We start from the raw sequence: 20980 nt of genomic DNA on the forward strand, positions 1-20980 counted from the left end.
GTGATGTAACTATTCAGTACAAAATTAGAATTGATTTAATTCTAAATAAACTAATCATTATATCAATTTTAACTGACTTTACAAAACATTGTTAATTTGAATTTGCACTTGAATTTCATTATGTGCAAATTGTTGAGGATAGACGTTAGTGAGGAGCACTGGAAAAATGATTGGAACTTGATCTTTCATGTGAAATTTGTTTTAAATTTTGTAGGCAAAAAATGAAAGCCCTGTGACAGAGCCAAGTATCTGGACTCCTAAAGCAACAGTTACTTCTGAAAATGGAGCTGGGCATTTGAAGATAGGACTAGAGCCTTACAGCAGTACAGCATCACAAGGTCAAGCTTTTCTCACTGTCAACACTGTTAAGATTGAGCATTTGTCTGATGATGAAGATGTGGATGTCTTGGATGAAACAGATAGTGACTGTGATGGACTTCATGAGCAGAAAGAAGTAAAAGCTCAATTTGATTCAAAGACAGATGAACCCAAGGCGAATAGCCATGGTGACAGTGTTTTTGAACTAGATGAATCCCTGCTTATTTCTTCCACTCCTGCTATGACCTTGCAAAAATGTTATCAGATATCAGACACACAGGAAATATCCAACAATAGTAAGACAAATGGTAGCAATACTGACAGCATAAAGTCCATGATTGATGAGAGTAAAGAAAATGAAACACCATTAAGAGGAGCAAAGGAAGACTCTGTGGGCTACGCAAATTGTGAACCTGCTCCTGATACAATGAGTGAAAAATTAACAAAGCAAGTACCAGAATGTCTAGAATTTAATCATTTAGAAGAAAAGGAGGAATCTCAAAATGATAACTCTGCATATAGTGTGGTAGATTCAGTTTGTGAAATGGAAGTAGATGAAGAGAATTGTGATAGTGAAGGAGAGATATTAAAGCTCCCTGTACAAGAAGTTGTACTAGACAGAAGTATGATCACAGAAGATGAGAAACAAGCTATTCCTGAGTTTTTTGAAGGACGATCATCGAAAACACCAGAACGTTTTCTAAAAATACGCAACTACATCTTGGATCAGTGGTAAGAGAAAATTGTGTTTTAAACCTATTTTTAAAGATGTTGATAATATGTAGAGTAGTACTATTTTAAGATTATTACTTTGTTACTTATTTGAAGGCTGCACAGACAAAAATATAGCTGTTTTCTATTTCACTCTGAATAAGCTGTAACGTTCTGAATTTGGTTTAATATAACTTTATGGAACATAGAACATACTGTAGAAGAGTACAGCAGAATAAAGGCCCTTTGGCTAATAATATTGTGCTGGCGTTTAAACCAAGGTCAGTCTAACCCTTCCCTCCCACGTAGCCCTCCATTTTTCTTTCATCCATGTGCCTATCTAAGAATCTCTTAAATGTCCCTAATGTATCTGCCTCTACCACCGCCTCTGGCAGTGTGCCCAATGAATGCACCTATCACTTCCCGTGTATAAACAAAAATCTATCTCTGACGTCCCCCCTATACTTTCCTCTTAAAACTTTAAAATTATGCCTCCTCGTAGCTTGATCAGAAGTACTTTTAAAATTTATTTGAAACAAGTATGCATAAATTGACTGTTTGAATTGAAAAGTGAACATTTTTGGTTAAAATACTTTTATGCATCTATCAATTTGAAGTCTGAAAGTAAGAAAATACAAAGAACAGTATTTCTTGAGATTTCATAAGTATACCAGTGAAATATTGATTAGTGAATTTTACTCTGTCAAGCGGTAAGCACTTGGGAGAATTTTCATTTAAACCATCTCTTATTTTTGTCTCAGTTGGGATTTCTTGAGTCATGCACCTGCAGATAATCTGGTGCAAACATTTACTCGTATACTGTATTTCTGAAGCATTTTGAAAAGTACTTTGGTCATGCTATAGCTACATTGAAATAGCTTGGCAGGAGACAAGTGCAATTTGGAGTACTGTGCTACAGTCAGAATGTTTAGATGGATAATGTGTTTTCTTCTTTCAGGGACAAATGTAAACCTAAATATTTGAATAAAACATCAGTGCGTCCAGGTCTGAAAAATTGTGGAGATGTCAATTGCATTGGACGGATACATACATATTTGGAACTCATTGGAGCGATAAATTTTGGCTGTGGTAAGCTTGTCCTTTGTTTAATATAAGAGATAAAGATTTTTGAAAATGCTTAATTTTGATATAAGTGATATATTTTACTTGTTCAAGGGGAATTAACGAGCAGAGAATTTCCTCAGAAAAATAGTTCCCTTATTCTTTTTTATGATATCAACATTTGAGACAATTTCAGAAGTGTTATTTTTCCCAGTTGTCTTGGTTCTCCATTCCTTTTATGAATTTGTATTGTTTTCTTAATTCTATTGGATTTTAAGCCATTCACAGTTTACTTTCATAAATGTAGTATTTTTTTTAAATGTATGTGAATAAGTGTGCTTGGAAACAAGTGAGGATTATGTGTATTGAAATTGACAGCATGCTGGGAAACATCTCCAACCTGCCAACTTCCTCCAATCGCAAGTGTATCAGATAATGTACAAGCAAATACATCATCCCTCCCTCTGGAAATTTCCATAGGTTAATCACTCAGCAGTATTTATCTAAGTTAATATGTCTGAGAGTTTTTTGGACCTTATGCAACTCAAAAGTGAATGAGGTGAGTTTGTCCTATGTTTCACATAAAGAATTAATGATCTATTTTCCTAATGCAGTGGGCATTAATTTGAGGAGGTAAAAAACCCTGTGAGAAATCATTTCAGAACAGGAGGGAGGACTAACTTTTGGTTCACCTTTGGAGTTCAGGAATTTGAAATTACCACACGTCTTGTACTTAGGAGCTTTAATTGGAGTCTTACTGGCATATTTTGGTTGAGAATCATGGTGAACAGCAGCAGGAGCAGAAATTACAGACCTCTGATGCCACAAGAGGAAGGAATCATCAAAGAGGTGTCCTTGATGTTTCCCAACTCATAGTCTCAGGATTCTCAAGATCATGGTAAAATTTCCAGCCATTGGAATAGGACTTGTTCCCAATTAGATTTTAAGGCCATTCTGTACCATTACTGTCAAAGTTACCACTGGCTTTAGCATCCTTCAGGATCTTTCCAAGTAAGGATATGAGGATATAACTAGCTACAGACTGGCATGTATGATGTTGTAGGCATCACTGAACCATGGCTGAAAGAAGATTCTAGATGGGAGCTTAATGTCCAAGGATACACATTGTATCAAAAAGATAGGCAGAAAGGCTGATAGTGTGGCGTGGCTCTGTTGGTAAAAATGAAATTAAGTCATTAAAAAGAGGTGACATAGGGTCAGAAGCTGTTGAATCATTGTGAATAGAGCTAAGGAACTGCAAGGGTAAAAAAAACTCTGAAGGGAGTTATGTACAGAATGCTAAACAGTAGTAAGCATGTAGTCTACAAGTTACAGTGGGAGAAAGAAAATGCATGCCAATTGGGTAATGTTACAATAGTCATGGGGGATTTCAATACGCAGATAGATTGGGAAAATCAGGTTGGTGCTGGATTCCAAGAGGGGGATTTTCTGGAATGCCTACGAGATGACTTTTTACAGCAGCTTGTGGTTGAGCCTACTATGGGTTCAACTATTCTGGATTGGGTGTTGTGCAATGGACTGGAATTGATTAACGAGCTTAAAGTAAAAGAACCCTTGGGGCAATTGATCATGTTGTATTACAGTGGAGTAAAGGAAATTATGAAGGCATGAGAAGGGAGTTGGCCAGAATTGATTGGAAAAGAATGCTGGCAGGGATGACGGTAGAGCAGCAATGACTGGAATTTCTAGAAGCAATTCAGAAGACACGTGATATAGAAATCCCAAAGAGGAAGAAGTATTCTAAAGGAAAGATGACATAACTGTGGTTACCAAGGGACGTCAAAGCCAAAGAGAGGGCATATAATAGAGCAAATATTAGTGGGAAGTTAGAAGATTGGGAAGCTTTTAAATACCAACAGAAGGCAACTAAAAGTCATTAAGAAGGTAAAGATGGAATATGAAAGTAAGCTGGGCAATAATATCAAAGAGGATACCAGAAATTTTTCAGATACATAAAGTGTAAAGGAGAGGTAAGAGTGGATATTAGACTGCTGGAAAACTATGTTGGGGAGGTAGTAATGGGGGACAAAGAAATGCCTGATAAACTGAATAAGTATTTTGTATTAGTCTTCACTGTGGAAGACAATAGCAGTATGGTGGAAGTTCCAGGTGTCATGGGTCATGAAATTACCATTACTAGAGAGAAGGTTCTTGGGAAACTGGAAGGTCTAAAGGTTGATAAGTTACCTGGACCAGATAGTGTATACTTCAGGGTTCTGAAAGAGGTGGCTGAAGATATAATGGAGGCATTAGCACTGATCTTCGAAGAATCACTAGATTCTGGAATGGTTCCAGAGAACTGGAAAATTGCAAATGTCACTCCACTCATCAAGAAGTGAGTGAGGCAGAAAAAAGGAAATTATAGCCAGTTTGTCTGATCTCGGTTGCTGTGAAGGTGTTGGAGTCGATTGTTAAGTATGTGGTTTCAGAGTACTTGGAGGCACATGATAAAATAGGCCGTAGTCAGCATGGCTTCCTCAAGTGAAAATCTTGTCTGAAAAATCTTTTGGAGTTCTTTGAAGAAATAACAAGCTGGATAGACAAAGGAGAATCAGTTGATGCTATGTGTTTGGATTTTCAGAAAGCCTTTGACAATGTGCCACACATGAGGCTGCTTAACAAGTTAAGACCCCATGGTGTTACCGGAAAGATTCTAGCATGGATAAAGCAGTAGCTGATTGGCAGAAGGCAAAGTGTGGGAATAAAGCGAGCCTCTTCTGGTTGGCTGCCGGTGACTAGTGGCGCTCCACGGGGTCTGTGTCTGGACCGATTCTTCTTACGTTTTATGTCAATGATTTGGATAATGGAATTGACGGCTTTATTGTAAATTTTGCAGATGATGCGGTTAGATGGAGGGGCCGGTAGTTTTTAGAAAATAGAGAGGCTACAGAAGGACTTAGCAGATTAGGAGAATGGGCAAAGAAATGGCAGATGGAACACAGTGTCAGGGAGTGTATGGTCATGCACTTTGTTAGAAAAAGTGAAAGGGCTGACTGTTTTCTAAGTGGAGAGAAAATACAAAAATCTGAGGCGCAAAAGGATTTGGAAGTCCTTGACCCTGAAGGGTTAATTTGCAGGTTGAGTCTGTGGTGAGGAAGGCAAATGTGATGTAAACACTCATATCATGAGGACTGGAATAAAAAACAAAGATGTAATGTTGAGACTTTATAAAGCACTGGTGAGGCCTCACATGGAGTACTGTGAGCAGTTTTGTGCTCCTTATCTTAAAAAGGATGTGCCGAAACTGGAGAGGGCTCAAAGGAGGTTCACAAAAACAATTCCAGGATTAAACGGCTTGTCATAGAAGAGCATTTGATGGCTCTGGGTCTCTATTCACTGGAATTCAGAAGAATGAGTTGTGACCTAATTGAAACCTATCAAATGGTGAAAGGCCTTGATAGGGTGGATGTGGGGAGGCTGTTTCAGATGGTGGGAGTGTCTAAGACCAGAAGACATAGCCTCAGAATAGAGGGTCATTCTTTTAGAACAGAGTTGAGGAGGAATTTCTTTGGCCAGAGAGTGGTGAATCTGTGGCATTCATTGCCACGGGCAGCTTTGGAGGGCAAGTCTTTATATATATTTAAGGCAGAGGTTGATAGATTCTTTATTGGTCAGGGCATGAAGGGATATGGGCAGGAGGCAGGAGATTGGGGCTGAGAGGAAAAATGATGAAGTGGCAGAGCAGGCTCGATGGGTCAAATGCCCTGATTCTGCTCCTATATCTTATGGTCTTAAGGTCTTATGCCAATGACAGTTGAGGCATAAATCGCCTGGAATATTCTTCAAATGGCATTGTTTGCATTTCATCAACATGCAGCTGAGGTATAACCACACAAAGAGATTCATGTTGTGTGCGAAAGATTCTAAGGCAGCTAACAAGATGTTTTATCTTGTAACAGTCTGTCTTCGCAGATCTTTTTGTACCTCAAAACTGTCTATGCAGAAACAAGAAAACACGTTGTAAACATTGCTGTTGTATCCATAAGAGATCCAATGGTTTGGACAAATAAGCAAATACCCTTTGACATTGAGATGCCTAAATGAGTGGGCTCAGAGCTGAAGTGATCTTGTTGCATTAAAATGTCATACAATGTAGCAACAGACCCAGCATATCCACGTTGACGAGACTAATCCCATTTACAAACTCTTGTTTAATAGTCCACAATGACTTTGTGCTTCAAGTGTTTGTCCAGATGCTTTTTAAATGTTGAAAGAGTACTGCCCTTCATTACCACCTTAGGCAGTGCATTCTACATAGAAAAAGATAAAGAGTACTTATCCCTGTAAGCACAAGTGCTTCTCCTGTCCCTACACCTCCTCTCTTGCCACCATTCAGGGCCCCAAACAGTCCTTCCAAGTGAGGCAACACTTCATTTGTGAGTCTGTTGGGGTCATCTATTGCATCCAGTGTTCCCGGTGTGGCCTCCTCTACATCGGTGAAACCCAACGCAGATTGGGGGACCGCTTCGTCGAGCACCTCTGCTCCGTCTGCCAAAACAGACAGGATCTCCCAGTAGCCACCCACTTCAACTCTGCTTCCCACTCCCATTCAGATATGTCCATACATGGCCTCCTCTACTGCCATGATGAGGCTAAACTCAGGTTGGAGGAGCAACACCTCATATACTGTCTAGGTAGTCTCCAGCCCCTTGGTATGAACATAGAATTCTCCAACTTCCGGTAATTCCCTCCCCCTCCCTTCCCCTATCCCTATGTCACTCTGTCCCCTCCCCCAGCTGCCTATCACCTCCCTCATGGTTCCGCCTCCTTCTACTACCCATTGTGTTTTCCCCTATTCTGTCTTCACCTTTCCTGCCTATCACCTCCCTGCCTCCCCTCCCCCACCCCTTTATCTTTCCCCTTACTGGTTTTTCACTTGGAACCTACGAGCCTTCTCCTTCCCACCCTCCCCCCACCTTCTTTATAGGGCCTCTGCCCCTTCCCCCTACAGTCCTGACAAAGCGTTCCGGCCCGAAATGTCGACCGATCGTTTCCACGGATGCTGCCTGACCTGCAGAGTTCCTCCAGCGTGTTGTGAGTGTTGCAAAAGATAAAGGGCACTTGTGGTTCCAAGGAGGAATGTGATGTGACTGGTGCAGCATGAATAATGCTCATTCCTGCGTATGATGTGCTAATTATTGCAGAGTTTCTTTGGGCTCCATCCATCATTTTACCTGACAGCCTCACTGTCCCCAGTTAGCTCCCCAATACAAACCAGTCAAGTAAGCAACATTGCTTTCACAGCTCCTTAATGTTAGGTGCCAATTCATGCCTTGACTTTCAGCACATGCGAGAAGCAAATTACTGTGGACTAACCAAAACCCAGCAAGAAGAAAGTAATGGGAACAAATAATATTCAAATGAGTCAAAACAATGGAAACCAAATCCACCATGCAAAGCATGTAGGTTTATATCCATATGAACAACTGCATATTCTTACTTTTCTGATTACTGCTTCATGATGCAGCATCTTGGCTTCAGCAGAGGTAATGGTAGACTACTCCGGTTTTTTCTCTGACTGCGAGCCTACTTTTGGCCAGATGCCATTTAGTTCTAAAGCCATTTAGAGCCATAAGACCATAAAACTTAGGAGCAGAGTTAGGCCATTTATCCCATCAACTTTGCTCAGCCATTCCATTGTGGTTAATCCCGGATCCCACAACACCATACACCTGCCTGCTTTCCATATGCCCTGATTGATCAGGAAACGATCAAGTTCCCCCTTAAGTATACCCACGGACTTGACCTCCACCACAGTCTGTGGCAGTGCATTCCATAGACTTACTGCTCTCTGGCTAAAAAAATTCCTCCTTACCTCTGTTCTAAAGGGTTGCCCCTCAATTTTGAGGCTGTGCCCTCTAGTTCTGGATAGCCCCACCATAGGAAACATCCTTTCCACATCCACTCTATCTGGTCCTTTCAACAGTTGGTAGTTTTCAATGAGACCCCCCCCCCCCACATTTTTCTAAATTCTGGTGAGTACAGGCCCAAAGCTACTAAATGCTGTTAACTCCTTCATTCCCGGAATCATCCTCGTGAACCTCTTCTGGACTCTCCAATGACAACACATACTTTCTGAGATATGGGGCCCATGACTGTTGACAACACTCTTAAGTGTGGCCTGACTTAGTGTCTTATAAAGGCTCAGCGTTATCTCCTTGCTTTTTTTATTCTATTTCCCTTGAAATAAATGCCAACATTGCATTTGCCTTCCTTACCACAGATTCAACCTGTAAATTAACCTTGTGGGGATCTTGCATGAAGACTCCTAAGTCCCTCTGCACTTCTGATGTTTGAAATTCTCTCTATTTAGATAATAGTCTACACTATTGTTCCTTTTACCAAAATGTATTATCATAAATTTCCCAGTACTGTATTCCATCTGCCACTTTTTTGCCCATTCTTCTAATTTTTCTAAGTCCTACTGCAATCACACTGCTTCCTTAGCACTACCCACTCCTCCACCTATCTTCATATCATCCGCAAACTTTGCCACAAAGCCATCAATTCCATTTCCTAAATCATGGACAAACAATATGAAAAGCAGCGGTCCCAATACTGACCCCTGAGGATCACCACTAGTCACCGGCAGCCAACCAGAAAGGCCCCTTTTATTCCCACTCACTTCCTCCTGCCTGTCAGCCATTCCGCTATCCATTCCAGTATCTTTCCAGTAAGACCGTAGGATTTTATCTTGTTAAGCAGCCTCATGTGTGGCACCTTATCAAGCGCCTTCTGAAAATCCAGGTAAATGACATCCACTGCTTACATATTTATCAGGCAATATTTCCCTTTACAGAAACCATGCTGACTTTGACTTACTTTGTCATTAGTCTCCAAGTACCCAAAACCTCATCCTTGATAATAGACTCTAACACTTTCCCAGCCACTGAGGTTAAGCTAACTGGCTTATGATTTCCTTTTGCCTTCCTCCCTTTTTAAAGAGTGGAGTGACATTTGCAATCTTCCAGTCCTCCGGGACCATGCCAGAATCAAGTGAGCCTTGTGATAGATTGCCCTACCTACACTTACAATGTGCAAGTTATCAGGTGAAAATCTTTGTAAACAGCCCCAGTGAAGAAAGGTTTTCTGAAATGGTAGATTGTCTGTATGAGTCGTCTGGGGATACATCCTTGGCACAAATGATCTCCCCTGAGGTTCATTTCTTGTCATCATGTGCATGTCTGGTACATTAGAGTTTTCAAGATAAGAATGTTTTGGGTTATTATTTGCATGATTATTTTTACACAGTGCTGACTTCAAGACAGTGTTATATACAGTATGGATTGGTGGCATTCATTTCTTTTATTGAATGGCTATTAGGTTTGATCTCCTGTGGTCACATATTGCTACTGCATGTACAAATGGAATGTGGGATGAATATTCTAATGTGATTACCTTTCTTAAACAGAAGCGGTAGTGAGATTATGTTCAGTCTAGAATCCAGGCAAATGGGATTATACCCTTGCCATTCACTCAGGTATCACGCCACCTTGGACCCTCTCCTTCCAGTCAGCAGATAAAACTGTCTCTTTGCAACCTCAGGCTTCCCAGTTATGGCATCCCACAAAGCATATCATTAAATAGAGTAGGATTGTTTGTTCACCAGCCCTTTGTAATCTCTCTGCTGTGTTCTGCTGTCAATTTAAATGCTAGAGTTAAATTGATGCGTGCAAGTTATTATTGCACCCAGTCAAGCAGGTTGCCCGGAAACAGAGAAATAACACTATTACAAAGCCATTAACTGAGCCTCACACTAACTTGTGGATTTCCTTAACTCTGGAGTCTCTCACTCCACACTGGCAAGTTAAATTCATCCAAGATAATTCTTTTGTCTGGGTTTTATTGCAACTGCGTCTAAACTTTCCTTTGGGTGGTGCTATAACTCCATTTTTGACATATTCCTGCAAAGGGCTGAACTGTTCAGGAATGGTGTGCTGTAGTTGTGCACAGCACATAAAATGCCAAGAGTTGGGCTACGTTGGAGATAAAACAAAAGGCTGATTAAAAATAAGAAACAGCAGAAGAAAATAGAAAATACTGGAATTAGATTTGAGGAGCATCTGTCAAGATGCTACCTCCATACCAGGAACAATGATGCTTTTTCACACATATTAACTGTCAATGCAAAAATGGTTACTCAGTTTTTGCACAATCAAATAATGAGTAGGCTTGCTTGTCAGCTCTTTGTCTTTGATGCCCTCAGTAAACCCAGTGTACTTTACTCAAATTGGGAAATACAAACCCAAAGTTTGGCAGCACCAACGATGGTTACTGTTCGTTAATAGGATTACAAAGCCCTGCTTTCTAACAAGTCTGGTTCATGCTTTCAGAGTTTCTTTCAACACTTAATTCATGCACAAAATAAAGTGCCCATGTAATTTTGTTTGTTGTGTAAATCAGACACTTCTCTTCAGTATAATTTAAACTAGTTTTGTGACAGGCTTTCACTTTTTCCTTCTGTATTATCAGCTATTACCATCTGTCTGTCTCCTTTCTTATTCCAGCAGCTCAGGAATTACCCTGTTCTACATGCAGTTTGAACACCATGGTCCTCTTAATCCTCAATCCTGTAACTATTTTACTATCAGTTAAACTGACTAAACATAATAATTGCCATTAACAGGTTTTGTAGAATGTTATTTTAACATATCTGTTATTCTATAGGATAGGAAATATATCTTAAACTAGAGGTTTGGTAATTTTACATTCTAATTCTGCCAGTTAAATATTATTATTTATTCTTTGTTTTATCCCACATCAAAGTGTCAAGTTTGAAAGTTGCATCTGGTATCTTGACATTTTAACAGCTGCTTTTTGATACTGAAGCATGTTGATGAACCGTATTATCAGCATATGTTGACTTTTAAATGGTCATTACAATAACAGTGACAGAAGTATCACCAGAAATAGGACTTTTCATAGCTGACTAATGCTCCACCTACATTAAATAAAACTCTGGTGATCTGCTATTTAATCATTCCAATGACATTGGCATTGAAATTCCACATAAATCAAAATCTGAACTAAGCATTTTAATACTACAATATATGGTTGATAGGTTTTAGTAAAATTACTTAGTCCTTTTTCTTTTAATAGAACAAGCAGTGTATAATCGACCACGACCTGCAGATCGAACCCGCAATAGAGAAGAGGGGAAGGACAGTGTACAGACATATGTGCTTGCTCAGAGATTACAATCAATGGTGAGTAGGATATAGATAGCAATTGAACTACCACATTATTGCAGCCTTTTACACCAATATTGATGAAGTAAAATTAGCTTATCATATCTTTATAGATCACAGAATTATGCGCTGTACAAGCCATCTCTCATAATACTTCCTAATTCAGCGTTAAACTAGAATCATCTAGTAACCTAGGAAAAGTACGGACTATTAAATATAATTCACGGCTAGTTAGATTTGTCATGTATAAGTAGGGTCCTTGCTGCACTGGTGCTTTAAAAGTTTCAACTTGAGTTGCGTTCCAACCGATCTGTAATTATTTTGACCAAGCCTGTATTTAATCTTAAATTTGATGTAGAAGAATGCTAAATACCATTCAAGTTCTCTACTCTGAACCCAATACTCTCCCTGTTTCCAGTTATATTTATATTCTTTCTACCTCATTTACATTCTTCTGTTTCAAAATATTTTTAAGTATTCAGTTCAGAAATCTGATATATTTAAGCTCTAAATCTTGTGTTTCTCCTCGAAAATTACTCCATTTTATATTTTTCCATGCGAAACTGATTTTCCAATTGGTGGGGAGAAAAGGTTCATTATTTACTGTTGCAAAACTTTTCATAATTTTGAGAAGTCATAACTTTCATTTCAATAAAAAGTTACCTATTAAATCCATTATAAATAACCACAACCTGTTTTTTTCGTCTTTACTATTGCAGCCCCAAACTGTCATCAGTTAACCAACAGATATCAAAGAAATATCTGTTTTAGATTAGACACTGTTTTAGATTTAAGAAACTGTTGTTTCTTAACTAGTGTCACAATGATAAAAAGACCTAACCCCCATGTTTTAGGGTACTTTTTAACAGGTAATGATCTGTTTACTTAGTGTTAGTTAGCCCAGCTCCTTTAGTGTATACTTTTTCTGCCTGATTATGTTTTTTTTTCAAATTCCACCTTGTGCAAAACTACCTGAGTGGCTGTATATGCTGTATTTTTGGTAACATTTATGAGGGTTTGTCCTTCAGACAGATCTATTATTTTTGTTAAAAAGGACAATCTTCTATGGAGATTAAAATATTGATTCTGGGAAAATATGCACTTGGCATAGAAACATAGAAAATTGGTGCAGGAATAGGCCATTCGGCCCTTTGAGCCTGCACCGCCATTCAGTATGATCATGGCTGATCATCCAACTCAAAACCCTGTACCTGCCTTCTCTCCATACCCCCTGATCCCTTTAGCCACAAGGGCCATATCTAGCTCCCTCTTAAATGTAGCCAATGAACTGGCCTCAACTGTTTCCTGCGGCAGAGAATTCCACAGATTCACCACTCTCTGTGTGAAGAAGTTTTTCCTCATCTTGGTCCTGAAAGGCTTCCCCTTTATCCTCAAACTGTGACCCCTCGTTCTGGACTTCCCCAACATCGGGAACAGTCTTCCTGCATCTAGCCTGTCCAATCCCTTTAGAATTTTATACGTTTCAATAAGATCCCCCCTCAATCTTCTAAATTCCAGAGAGTATAAGCCTAGTCAATCCAGTCTTTCATCATATGAAAGTCCTGCCATCCCAGGAATCAACCTGGTGAACCTTCTTTGTACTCCCTCTATGGCAAGAATGTCTTTCCTCAGATTAGGGGACCAAAACTGCACACAATACTCCAGGTGTGGTCTCACCAAGGCCTTGTACAACTGCAGTAGTACCTCCCTGCTCCTGTACTCGAATCTTCTTGCTATGAATGCCAGCATACCATTCGCCTTTTTCACCGCCTGCTTTACCTGCATGCCCATTTTCAATAACTGGTGTACAATGACACCCAGGTCTCGTTGCACCTCCCCTTTTCCTAATCGGCCACAATTCAGATAATAATCTGTTTTCCTGTTCTTGCCACCAAAGTGGATAACCTCACATTTATCCATATTAAATTGCATCTGCCATGAATTTGCCCACTCACCTAACCTATCCAAGTCACCCTGCATCCTTTTAGCATCCTCTTCACAGCTAACACTGCCGCCCAGTTTCGTGTCATCCGCAAACTTGGAGATGCTGCATTTAATTTCCTCGTCTAAGTCATCAATATATATTGTAAACAACTGGGGTCCCAGCACTGAGCCTTGCGGTATCCCACTAGTCACTGCCTGCCATTCTGAAAAGGTCCCGCTTATTCCCACTCTTTGCTTCCTGTCTGCCAACCAATTCTCTACCCACATCAATACCATACCCCCAATACCGTGTGCTTTAAGTTTGCACACTAATCTCCTGTGTGGGACCTTGTCAAAAGCCTTTCGACCTGAGACTATTGCCAAGTATTTCAGAGATTTTTACTAATTACTATTAAAAGCATTGGAGATCATTTTACCTGTTGCCATTTCTTGTTTTTTTTTGGCAGCGTACCAGAAAGCGACGTGTGCGTGATTCTTGGGGCAACTGGTGTGATGCTAAGGATCTGGAGGGGCAAACGTTTGAGGTATTTAGAAGGGCTTGCATTAAATGATTAATACTCTTATACTATTAATATATTTTGCAACTGGAGTTGTACATTTTTGTATTCACCTGCTATTTACAGACTACTACATTAACCTTACAAAATACATAGAACATAGAACAGTACAGCACAGTACAGGCCCTTCGGCCCACAATGTTGAACTTCAGGACTTCAGGAAGGGGAGGTCAAGGGAACACACACCACTGCTCACCAAGGAATCAATAGTGGAAAGAGTGAGCAGTTTCTAGTTCCTGGGGGTCATCATCTCCAAAGATTTATCCTGTCTCTAACATATTAATGCAACTACAAAGAAGGTGCAACGGGAGCTTGAGGGGATTTGGTATGCCACCAAAGACGCTTGCAAATTTCTGTGGGTGTTCATCCTAATTGGTTGCATCACCATCTGATCAGAAAAAGCTACAGAAAGCTGTAAGCTCAGCCAGCTCCTTCATGAGCCCTAGCCTCCCCAGCATCAGGGACACCTTCAAAAGACAATGTCTCTAAAGGGCAATATCCATCATTAAGGACCCCTATCACATGCCCTGTTGTCATTGCTGCCATCAGGGAGGAGGAACAAGAGCTTGAAGACACATACAATGTTTCAGGAACAGCTTCTTCCCCTTCCCCTCCCCCCTCACCCACGATCAGATTTCTGAATGGACAATGATCCTTTGAACACCACCTCACTATTTTTTTCACTTTTTTTGCATTACTTACTTAATTTATTTTTAATATATATTTCTTGTTGTAATTTATATATTTTCATTACAAACGTTTGTATAATGTATAGTAATGTACTGTTGCCACAAAACAGCAAATTTCATAACATAAGTGGTAATAGTAAACCTGTTTTTGATTCTGATTCTGACCTGCCTCTCAGTTTTTTCGCACTACCTTACTTCCCATTTTTCTATTTTCTATTTATGATTTATAATTTAATTTTTTAATATTTACTAATTTTAACTACAAACCGTTTGTATTTTTAATATTTATAATCCAGGGAGTGTGAAGCGCAGAATCGAATATCGCTGTGATGATTGTACGTTCTAGTACCAATTGTTTGGCAACAATAAAGTATACAGTATAAAAGTATTCTGTTGTCACTTGAAGGGAAAATTACAGATTGCGGTGTGTGTCAAAGAATGCCTGCGAGGTGGTTTATAAAGCGTCTTGTAACTAGTACACACAAAAGGTTTTGCAGATGCTGAAAATCCAGAGCAACTCGCACAAAATGTTGGGGGAACTCAGCAGGTCAGGCACCATCTATGGAAATGAATAAATAGTCAATGTTACTGCCTGAGCCCTTTCATCAGGACTGGAAAGGAAGATGGAAGATATCAAATAAAAAGGTGGGGAAGGAGAAGGGGGTCAAGCTTGAGGTGATAGGGAAATGGTATGTTGTGGAGCGGGGAGTGAACTTCTTAGGTATTCATTGAGGTTCTGATCAAGCAGATTGTTTTGTTCTGGATGATGCTGAGCTGCTGGAGCTTTGTTGGACTTGCACAAAAGTGATGAGTTCCTGATGAGTTCCTGACAATGTTGTGAGTTAAAACAGAAAATGCTGAAAACACTCAACAAGGCAGGAGCTGATCTTACAGACTGAAGACTCGTTCAGTTCAGTTCCAAAGCTGCCTGCTAAGGGTTTCCAGCATTTAGTGCTTCCATCATCTGTAGTTTAAAAAAAAATTTTCATGAGTTTATTGGAAATGGATTACCTGTCCATATTCTAGTTTCACAGTCTCCATGTATGAGATCCTCTGGGTTGTCTTCTGGCCTTTCTCTTGGTCCTTCCAGCCAAGAAAGCATGATCTCCTCGATGTTGCCATGCTGATCTGTGCTGGTGTGTTATAACCATGGGCCTGAATGTCCCTAGCATTTTGATTTTCTTTCTCATAGAAAAAGGCCCAGTAGACCATTTGAAATTTTTATTGGTAGCATAACCAGGGTTACCACCCAACATCCCTTGTGTTAGCCATTAGTACTTGCAGTTCTCACTATTAATCTAGAATATCAGCAGAAATAAATAGATATTTTGAATAAGTGGATCTGTTATGAATTTTTAGCATCTCACAGCAGAAGAACTGGCCAAAAGGCACAAGGAAGTATTGAACAGGCCTCCAAAACCAGCAAGAGCATTGCGTCATTCAAAGAGGTATGGAAGCTTCAAGAGCTACACAATCCAAAACTTTGTTCTTTTAAATTGCTTTACTACAAAATTGACAAGACAGCCGTATTGTAATATTTGAAATAACCCAGCCTTTTTTCCTTATTTAGATACATAGGATTAGGGTACATCCAGGTTTTAATTCAGATATTTCAGAAACATTAGGAACATCTCATTGATATAGCAGGGGCTATTTAGAAACATTTTATTTCTAGTTGCACTGTATAATCAATTTTACTGAAATCAAAATATATTTTCACACAGTTGCCTTAAGTGCATGAAGATTTGCTATCAGCAAATTCTGTTGCCATCAGAATTCTTGTACAATTCATCAAATAATTGATTTTTTTTAATTCCTCTGCCTGATGGATGAAACAGCACTGATTTGAATGACCTCTTTCTCTGATGTTTCCATGGGAGATTCAAAGAATGCCTGATAAAATAGAGGATTCAAAAATTCAAACAAATCAGGACAAAGTGAAGTACGGTATATAAAAGACTTATTTAAAAAAGTCATTTCACATAAAGGACAGAGCATCCACAAAGCCCACTTAACCTCTGTAGTGCATGGAAAATTTTCCCAAACTTGAATTACTTTATTAGTGGTGCTAGAGAAGTAGAACTGCTTCTCTAAATTCAGGAAAATGGTGTGGGCTTCCCTTCTTACCATGATGATAACCCAACTCTAATTTGCAGCCTAAAGTTACCACATTGGATTAACAGTTGTGTGAACTGTTGTCCACATTTTAATTGGATTTCACATTGAGTTGAGTGCAGCTTAATGAATACTCCACAATTTCATTTCTCACTCAGTAAAATCACTATCATCCGATAAGTTTTCTCATTGAATTATCTACAGAGAGCCAAAATTCTTTAAAAATTTGCTGATGCAAAGTACTAGTCAAATCCTGTTTTATTTAAATATGATTTTCCCCTTTGCTGTTACACATGTCTAATTTTCTCCTTAGCACTTTAGATCCTTTCCAGCTGATCCCATGTCTCTGCTTCAATGAAGACAAACTGGTATGAATTTGAACTGTTTTCTTCAGCTAAAGATGACAATAATTTCTTTGTGTAAAATTCTGGTGTATTTGTCATTATCTTTTTTTTCATTGCAGGAGCCATTTGAGGTGAAGGTATCTGCAGAGGCATTGCTCGTGATGGATATGGTAAGGACAACTATTTTAAACACTTTAAACCTTTGTATCCTTTATGTACAAGTTTATATTGTCAATTTATGAATTAAGCAACATAGTATAATTGTACTGTACAGATTAACAACACTCATAACATGATCTGTGCCTAATACATGTAACAGGTCTCCATAAAAAAGAAATAATACAATGTCAACATCCTGAAATTATATATGATGGAACATTGAAATGTTTTAAGCTGACATTATTCAAAAGAAATGAATGCTCTGAATTTGAGCTTATCTATTGTAATTATTAAAATATGTGATTATATTGTGTAGCAATGGAAAAAGAAATGCCTTGAGCTAATGTCGTAATAATTGAAGATTATGTTTCATGTAAATATACAAAGAGCAGTGCTCCATCTGGAAAACTCATTTTGTGATTGACTTCGCAAAGTACTTCTTTAAAAAAAATCTTATATATAAAGTCCATGAATGAAAAACACAGATTATCCTTTGTACATTGTAGAATGAGAAGCTGGCTTCAAGAAATATCCAGCTGTGGGTAGATTGAGTTATTCAATCTGGTTATTTCTAGGCTCCCTTCCTGGTAGTATGACTTTATTCCAGAAGACCTTACAGAAATTTTATATTGCATTAATTCTAGCAGCAAGACTTAGTGTAATCACACTTCAAATGTATATATTGAAACAGTGTGTTCAAAGCAAACTAAAATCCACAAAAAACCTGGAGCTTACTGGATTGCTCTAGGTCTAATTGTCTCCTTCAGTGCCATGATAACAAAATCCTTCCCTAAGATTCTCTGCCTGTCAACGCTATATTACATTGTCGTTAATCTGTCCTTATATTCTGTGTGGTATAATTTAACAACGTTCCTGTAACCTATTTTGGGAAAATTTATCTTACTATATGAATACCAGGCTGTTCTTGTTGAAATGGCTGACACACCTTTTACTGTGTCAGTGTCTCTTTTAGGTTGATGCCTTGGATAAAGGACACAAGGTGTGCACTAAGAAAGTCATGCAGATAATGATACAAACAGACAGAGCCTCCCTGAAAGCATAAGTCAAAATCAAATCCAGGTTAACTAGTCTATGCGCAATGTATTATGCCAGCCTTCAAATATACGTTGTGCATTGGTCTTTTGTATTGAATCTTCTGTCAGTCTTTTAGAAATAATTTGGTTTCAACCTTGTAGCAATGTCAGATGTTTTTTCTTCTCTTGTGGTTGGCTTTTCACATTTAAAGAAACATTGAACTTAAGATACTCCTTTGGTTAATAAAAAGTAATTTATTTTCCTTTTTGTCTCCATAATTTTTCTGTAGCAATCTGGTCAGTGGTTTATGCACAGATTTGTAATGCAGTTTATAGTGTTTTCATTATGTAGTGGCATATGAGTGACTTTCGGTAAGATAGTGGTGCACTTGGATGCAGCGGCTTCTACAGGGCCAACCATAGACGTTATTGTCTTTTTTAGACCTATTTTTTACGATCATAAGTTCCTGCTGGACATTAAGTACTGCAGGTCTACTCCATCAGCAAATTTTTCATTGGTGCAAAAACTGAGAGACTTGGTGCAGGTTGTGCTGCTGTTTGCGTCAGAGAGGCATAGGGTGTGTGTGCAAAGGGGGTGTGCAGTCTAAGTTACTTTTCTTGTGTCACAAGACCCTATTGGACATTGTTAATATTGAATGCCACAAGTTCGATTCATTGTTTTATTGGCGGACGGCAAGGAAGCTGCATGGCCTCGGTCATAGTGAGGACTGTACTTCAAGCTGCAGTGTGACCTGTTTGCATTCACCCAGAAGAGAGGCTTTGGAGTCGGTGAGCTCCACCAGAGTGCTGGAGGTGGTGTGGCGCGGTGTACATTTTGGAGTTGGTGCTGCCTTCTGGTGTTTGCTCGGCAGATGACAAGATGTATTGTGTTCGACTACAGACTGCTACAACATTCTTGGACTTAGGGACTTGGATTTTTATATGTGACTATATTTTACTGCTGTCTTATATATAGTATGTGTGCCTTGTGCTGTGTATGATTGTTGGTATTGTGTTTTATACCTTGGCCCTAGAGTAACACTGTTTTGTTTGGCTGTATTCATGTATGGTTCAATGATAATTAAATTTAAACTTGAATTTTAATTTGACATTAGACCATTAATGCTCCAGAAACTTTACCTTTAATGTTCTGAAAGTGAGATTGTACAGTAAATAATAATTTTTAAAATCCTCTTGCAGTGGTATGTAAGTGTTTCAGTTGATAGCACAATACTTCTGCAATGTTCCACAATGCAGATAGTCTCTGTGCATTTTGAAATGCTTGACTGCTATTGTCTGTTAGTAATAGTGTTACTTACCTTGATTTAGCATGCCCATGTGTCCATGGCAGAAGTGATTGGCCTATTAGGCGGGAGGTATTCTTCAGGAAAGAAAATATTAGAGGTAAGTGAGATCATCATTAAGTTATATTTGTTTCTGCTTTTCTTCTACCTCCCCCCCTCCCAACACCACTGCACAGCCCACCCATTGCCAAGGCGTGATATCAGGATCAAATATTCCATGAAAGTGTATGGGACTGTCAGTGATAGGTCTAGGTACTTTATTGATGAAAGTTTTATTAACTTATATAAAGTTAATACACACTTGCATTAAAGCAGTGGCTTACATCTCTGAACAATTATTATACTATCCACTCAGCGGTCACCCTATTAGGTACACCTGTACACCTGTTCATTAATGCCATGTCTAATCAGCCAATCATGTGGCAGCAAGTCAACTCATAAAAAGATACAGGCATGCTCAATAAGTTCAGTTGTTGTTTAGACCAAACATCAGAACGGGCAAGAAATGAGAACTAAGTGACCTTGACCATGGATGATTGTTAGTGCCAGATGGGGTGGTTTGAGTATCTCAGAAACTGCTGATTTTCTGTGATTTTCACGCACAACAGTTTATAGAGAACGGTGCAAAAAAAAATCCAGTGAACAGCTGTTCTGTGGGCAAAAATGTCTTGTTAATGAGAGAGGTCAGAAGAGATTGGCTACAGCAGCAGAAGGCCACAATGTGTTCCACTCCTGAACTTAATAAAGTGGCCACTGAGTGTAATTTAGGTTAACTGTTGGGTAAAACATGAGCATGGAAGCAGTGTCTATTTGGAGTAATTCTGGAAATGTATTCTGATGGATTCTGAGCATTACTCCATTCTGGCCCATGAAGTCAGAAGGGGAGAATTCAGGCTCAGTGAGTATTGATTGCTCTCTAGTCTGTGGTTGAAGGACTTATGCATGAACCAGTTTAGATCTACCTTGAGAACCCAGATTTTTGTTGTGCTGTTCTGCAAAAATTGCATTTATATTGATAACCTTTTGTAATTTTATAGAAAAAGGTTTAACTTCCATTAGATAAAACTGATCACAACTTCAAATCCTTATATCACTAAATTCATTTCTCTGCATCTTCTAAAAGTCTATTTGTTTGCAGTCTTTTGTTCACTGTTCTCAAAGTATTGCTTCTCTGTTGCTATAAGCATCTAAATGCTCTCAACCTTCAGATCAAATAGATTCAGATGTGCTTTCTCTCACATTTTGTGGTTGCAAAGTTCCATGCATAAATTTAATGTGTTCTCAGGAAGCAGAGGGTGATGGTGGAAGGTTGTTTCATGGACTGGAGGCCCATAAGTAAGGGTGTTCCCCATGGGTCAGTTCTAAACCCATTGCTATTTCTCATCTGTATAAATGACTTTTCTCAGAATGTATTAGGTACGATTAGTAAGTTTGCAGATGACACTAAAATAGATGATATTGTGGGCAGTAAAGATGGCTATCAAGACTTACAGAGGGATCTTGATCAGCTTGGTAAATGGGCCAAGGAATAGCA

General features: G+C 39.0%; 1 protein-coding gene across 1 annotated transcript in view; it reads left to right on the top strand.

Moving 5' to 3' along the window:
* mysm1 (Myb-like, SWIRM and MPN domains 1) overlaps nucleotides 1-20980 on the top strand; it is a 102766-nt gene that overhangs the window by 45749 nt on the left and 36037 nt on the right. The window contains exons 8-15 of the mRNA XM_072273811.1: nucleotides 215-1050; nucleotides 1988-2118; nucleotides 11212-11318; nucleotides 13691-13768; nucleotides 15850-15938; nucleotides 16919-16973; nucleotides 17069-17119; nucleotides 19472-19546. Coding sequence (XP_072129912.1) covers nucleotides 215-1050; nucleotides 1988-2118; nucleotides 11212-11318; nucleotides 13691-13768; nucleotides 15850-15938; nucleotides 16919-16973; nucleotides 17069-17119; nucleotides 19472-19546 — 1422 coding nt within the window. The remainder of the gene's footprint in view (nucleotides 1-214; nucleotides 1051-1987; nucleotides 2119-11211; nucleotides 11319-13690; nucleotides 13769-15849; nucleotides 15939-16918; nucleotides 16974-17068; nucleotides 17120-19471; nucleotides 19547-20980) is intronic.

Source organism: Mobula birostris, chromosome 12 (genome assembly GCF_030028105.1).
Source record: "Mobula birostris isolate sMobBir1 chromosome 12, sMobBir1.hap1, whole genome shotgun sequence".
Taxonomy (NCBI): domain Eukaryota; kingdom Metazoa; phylum Chordata; class Chondrichthyes; order Myliobatiformes; family Myliobatidae; genus Mobula; species Mobula birostris.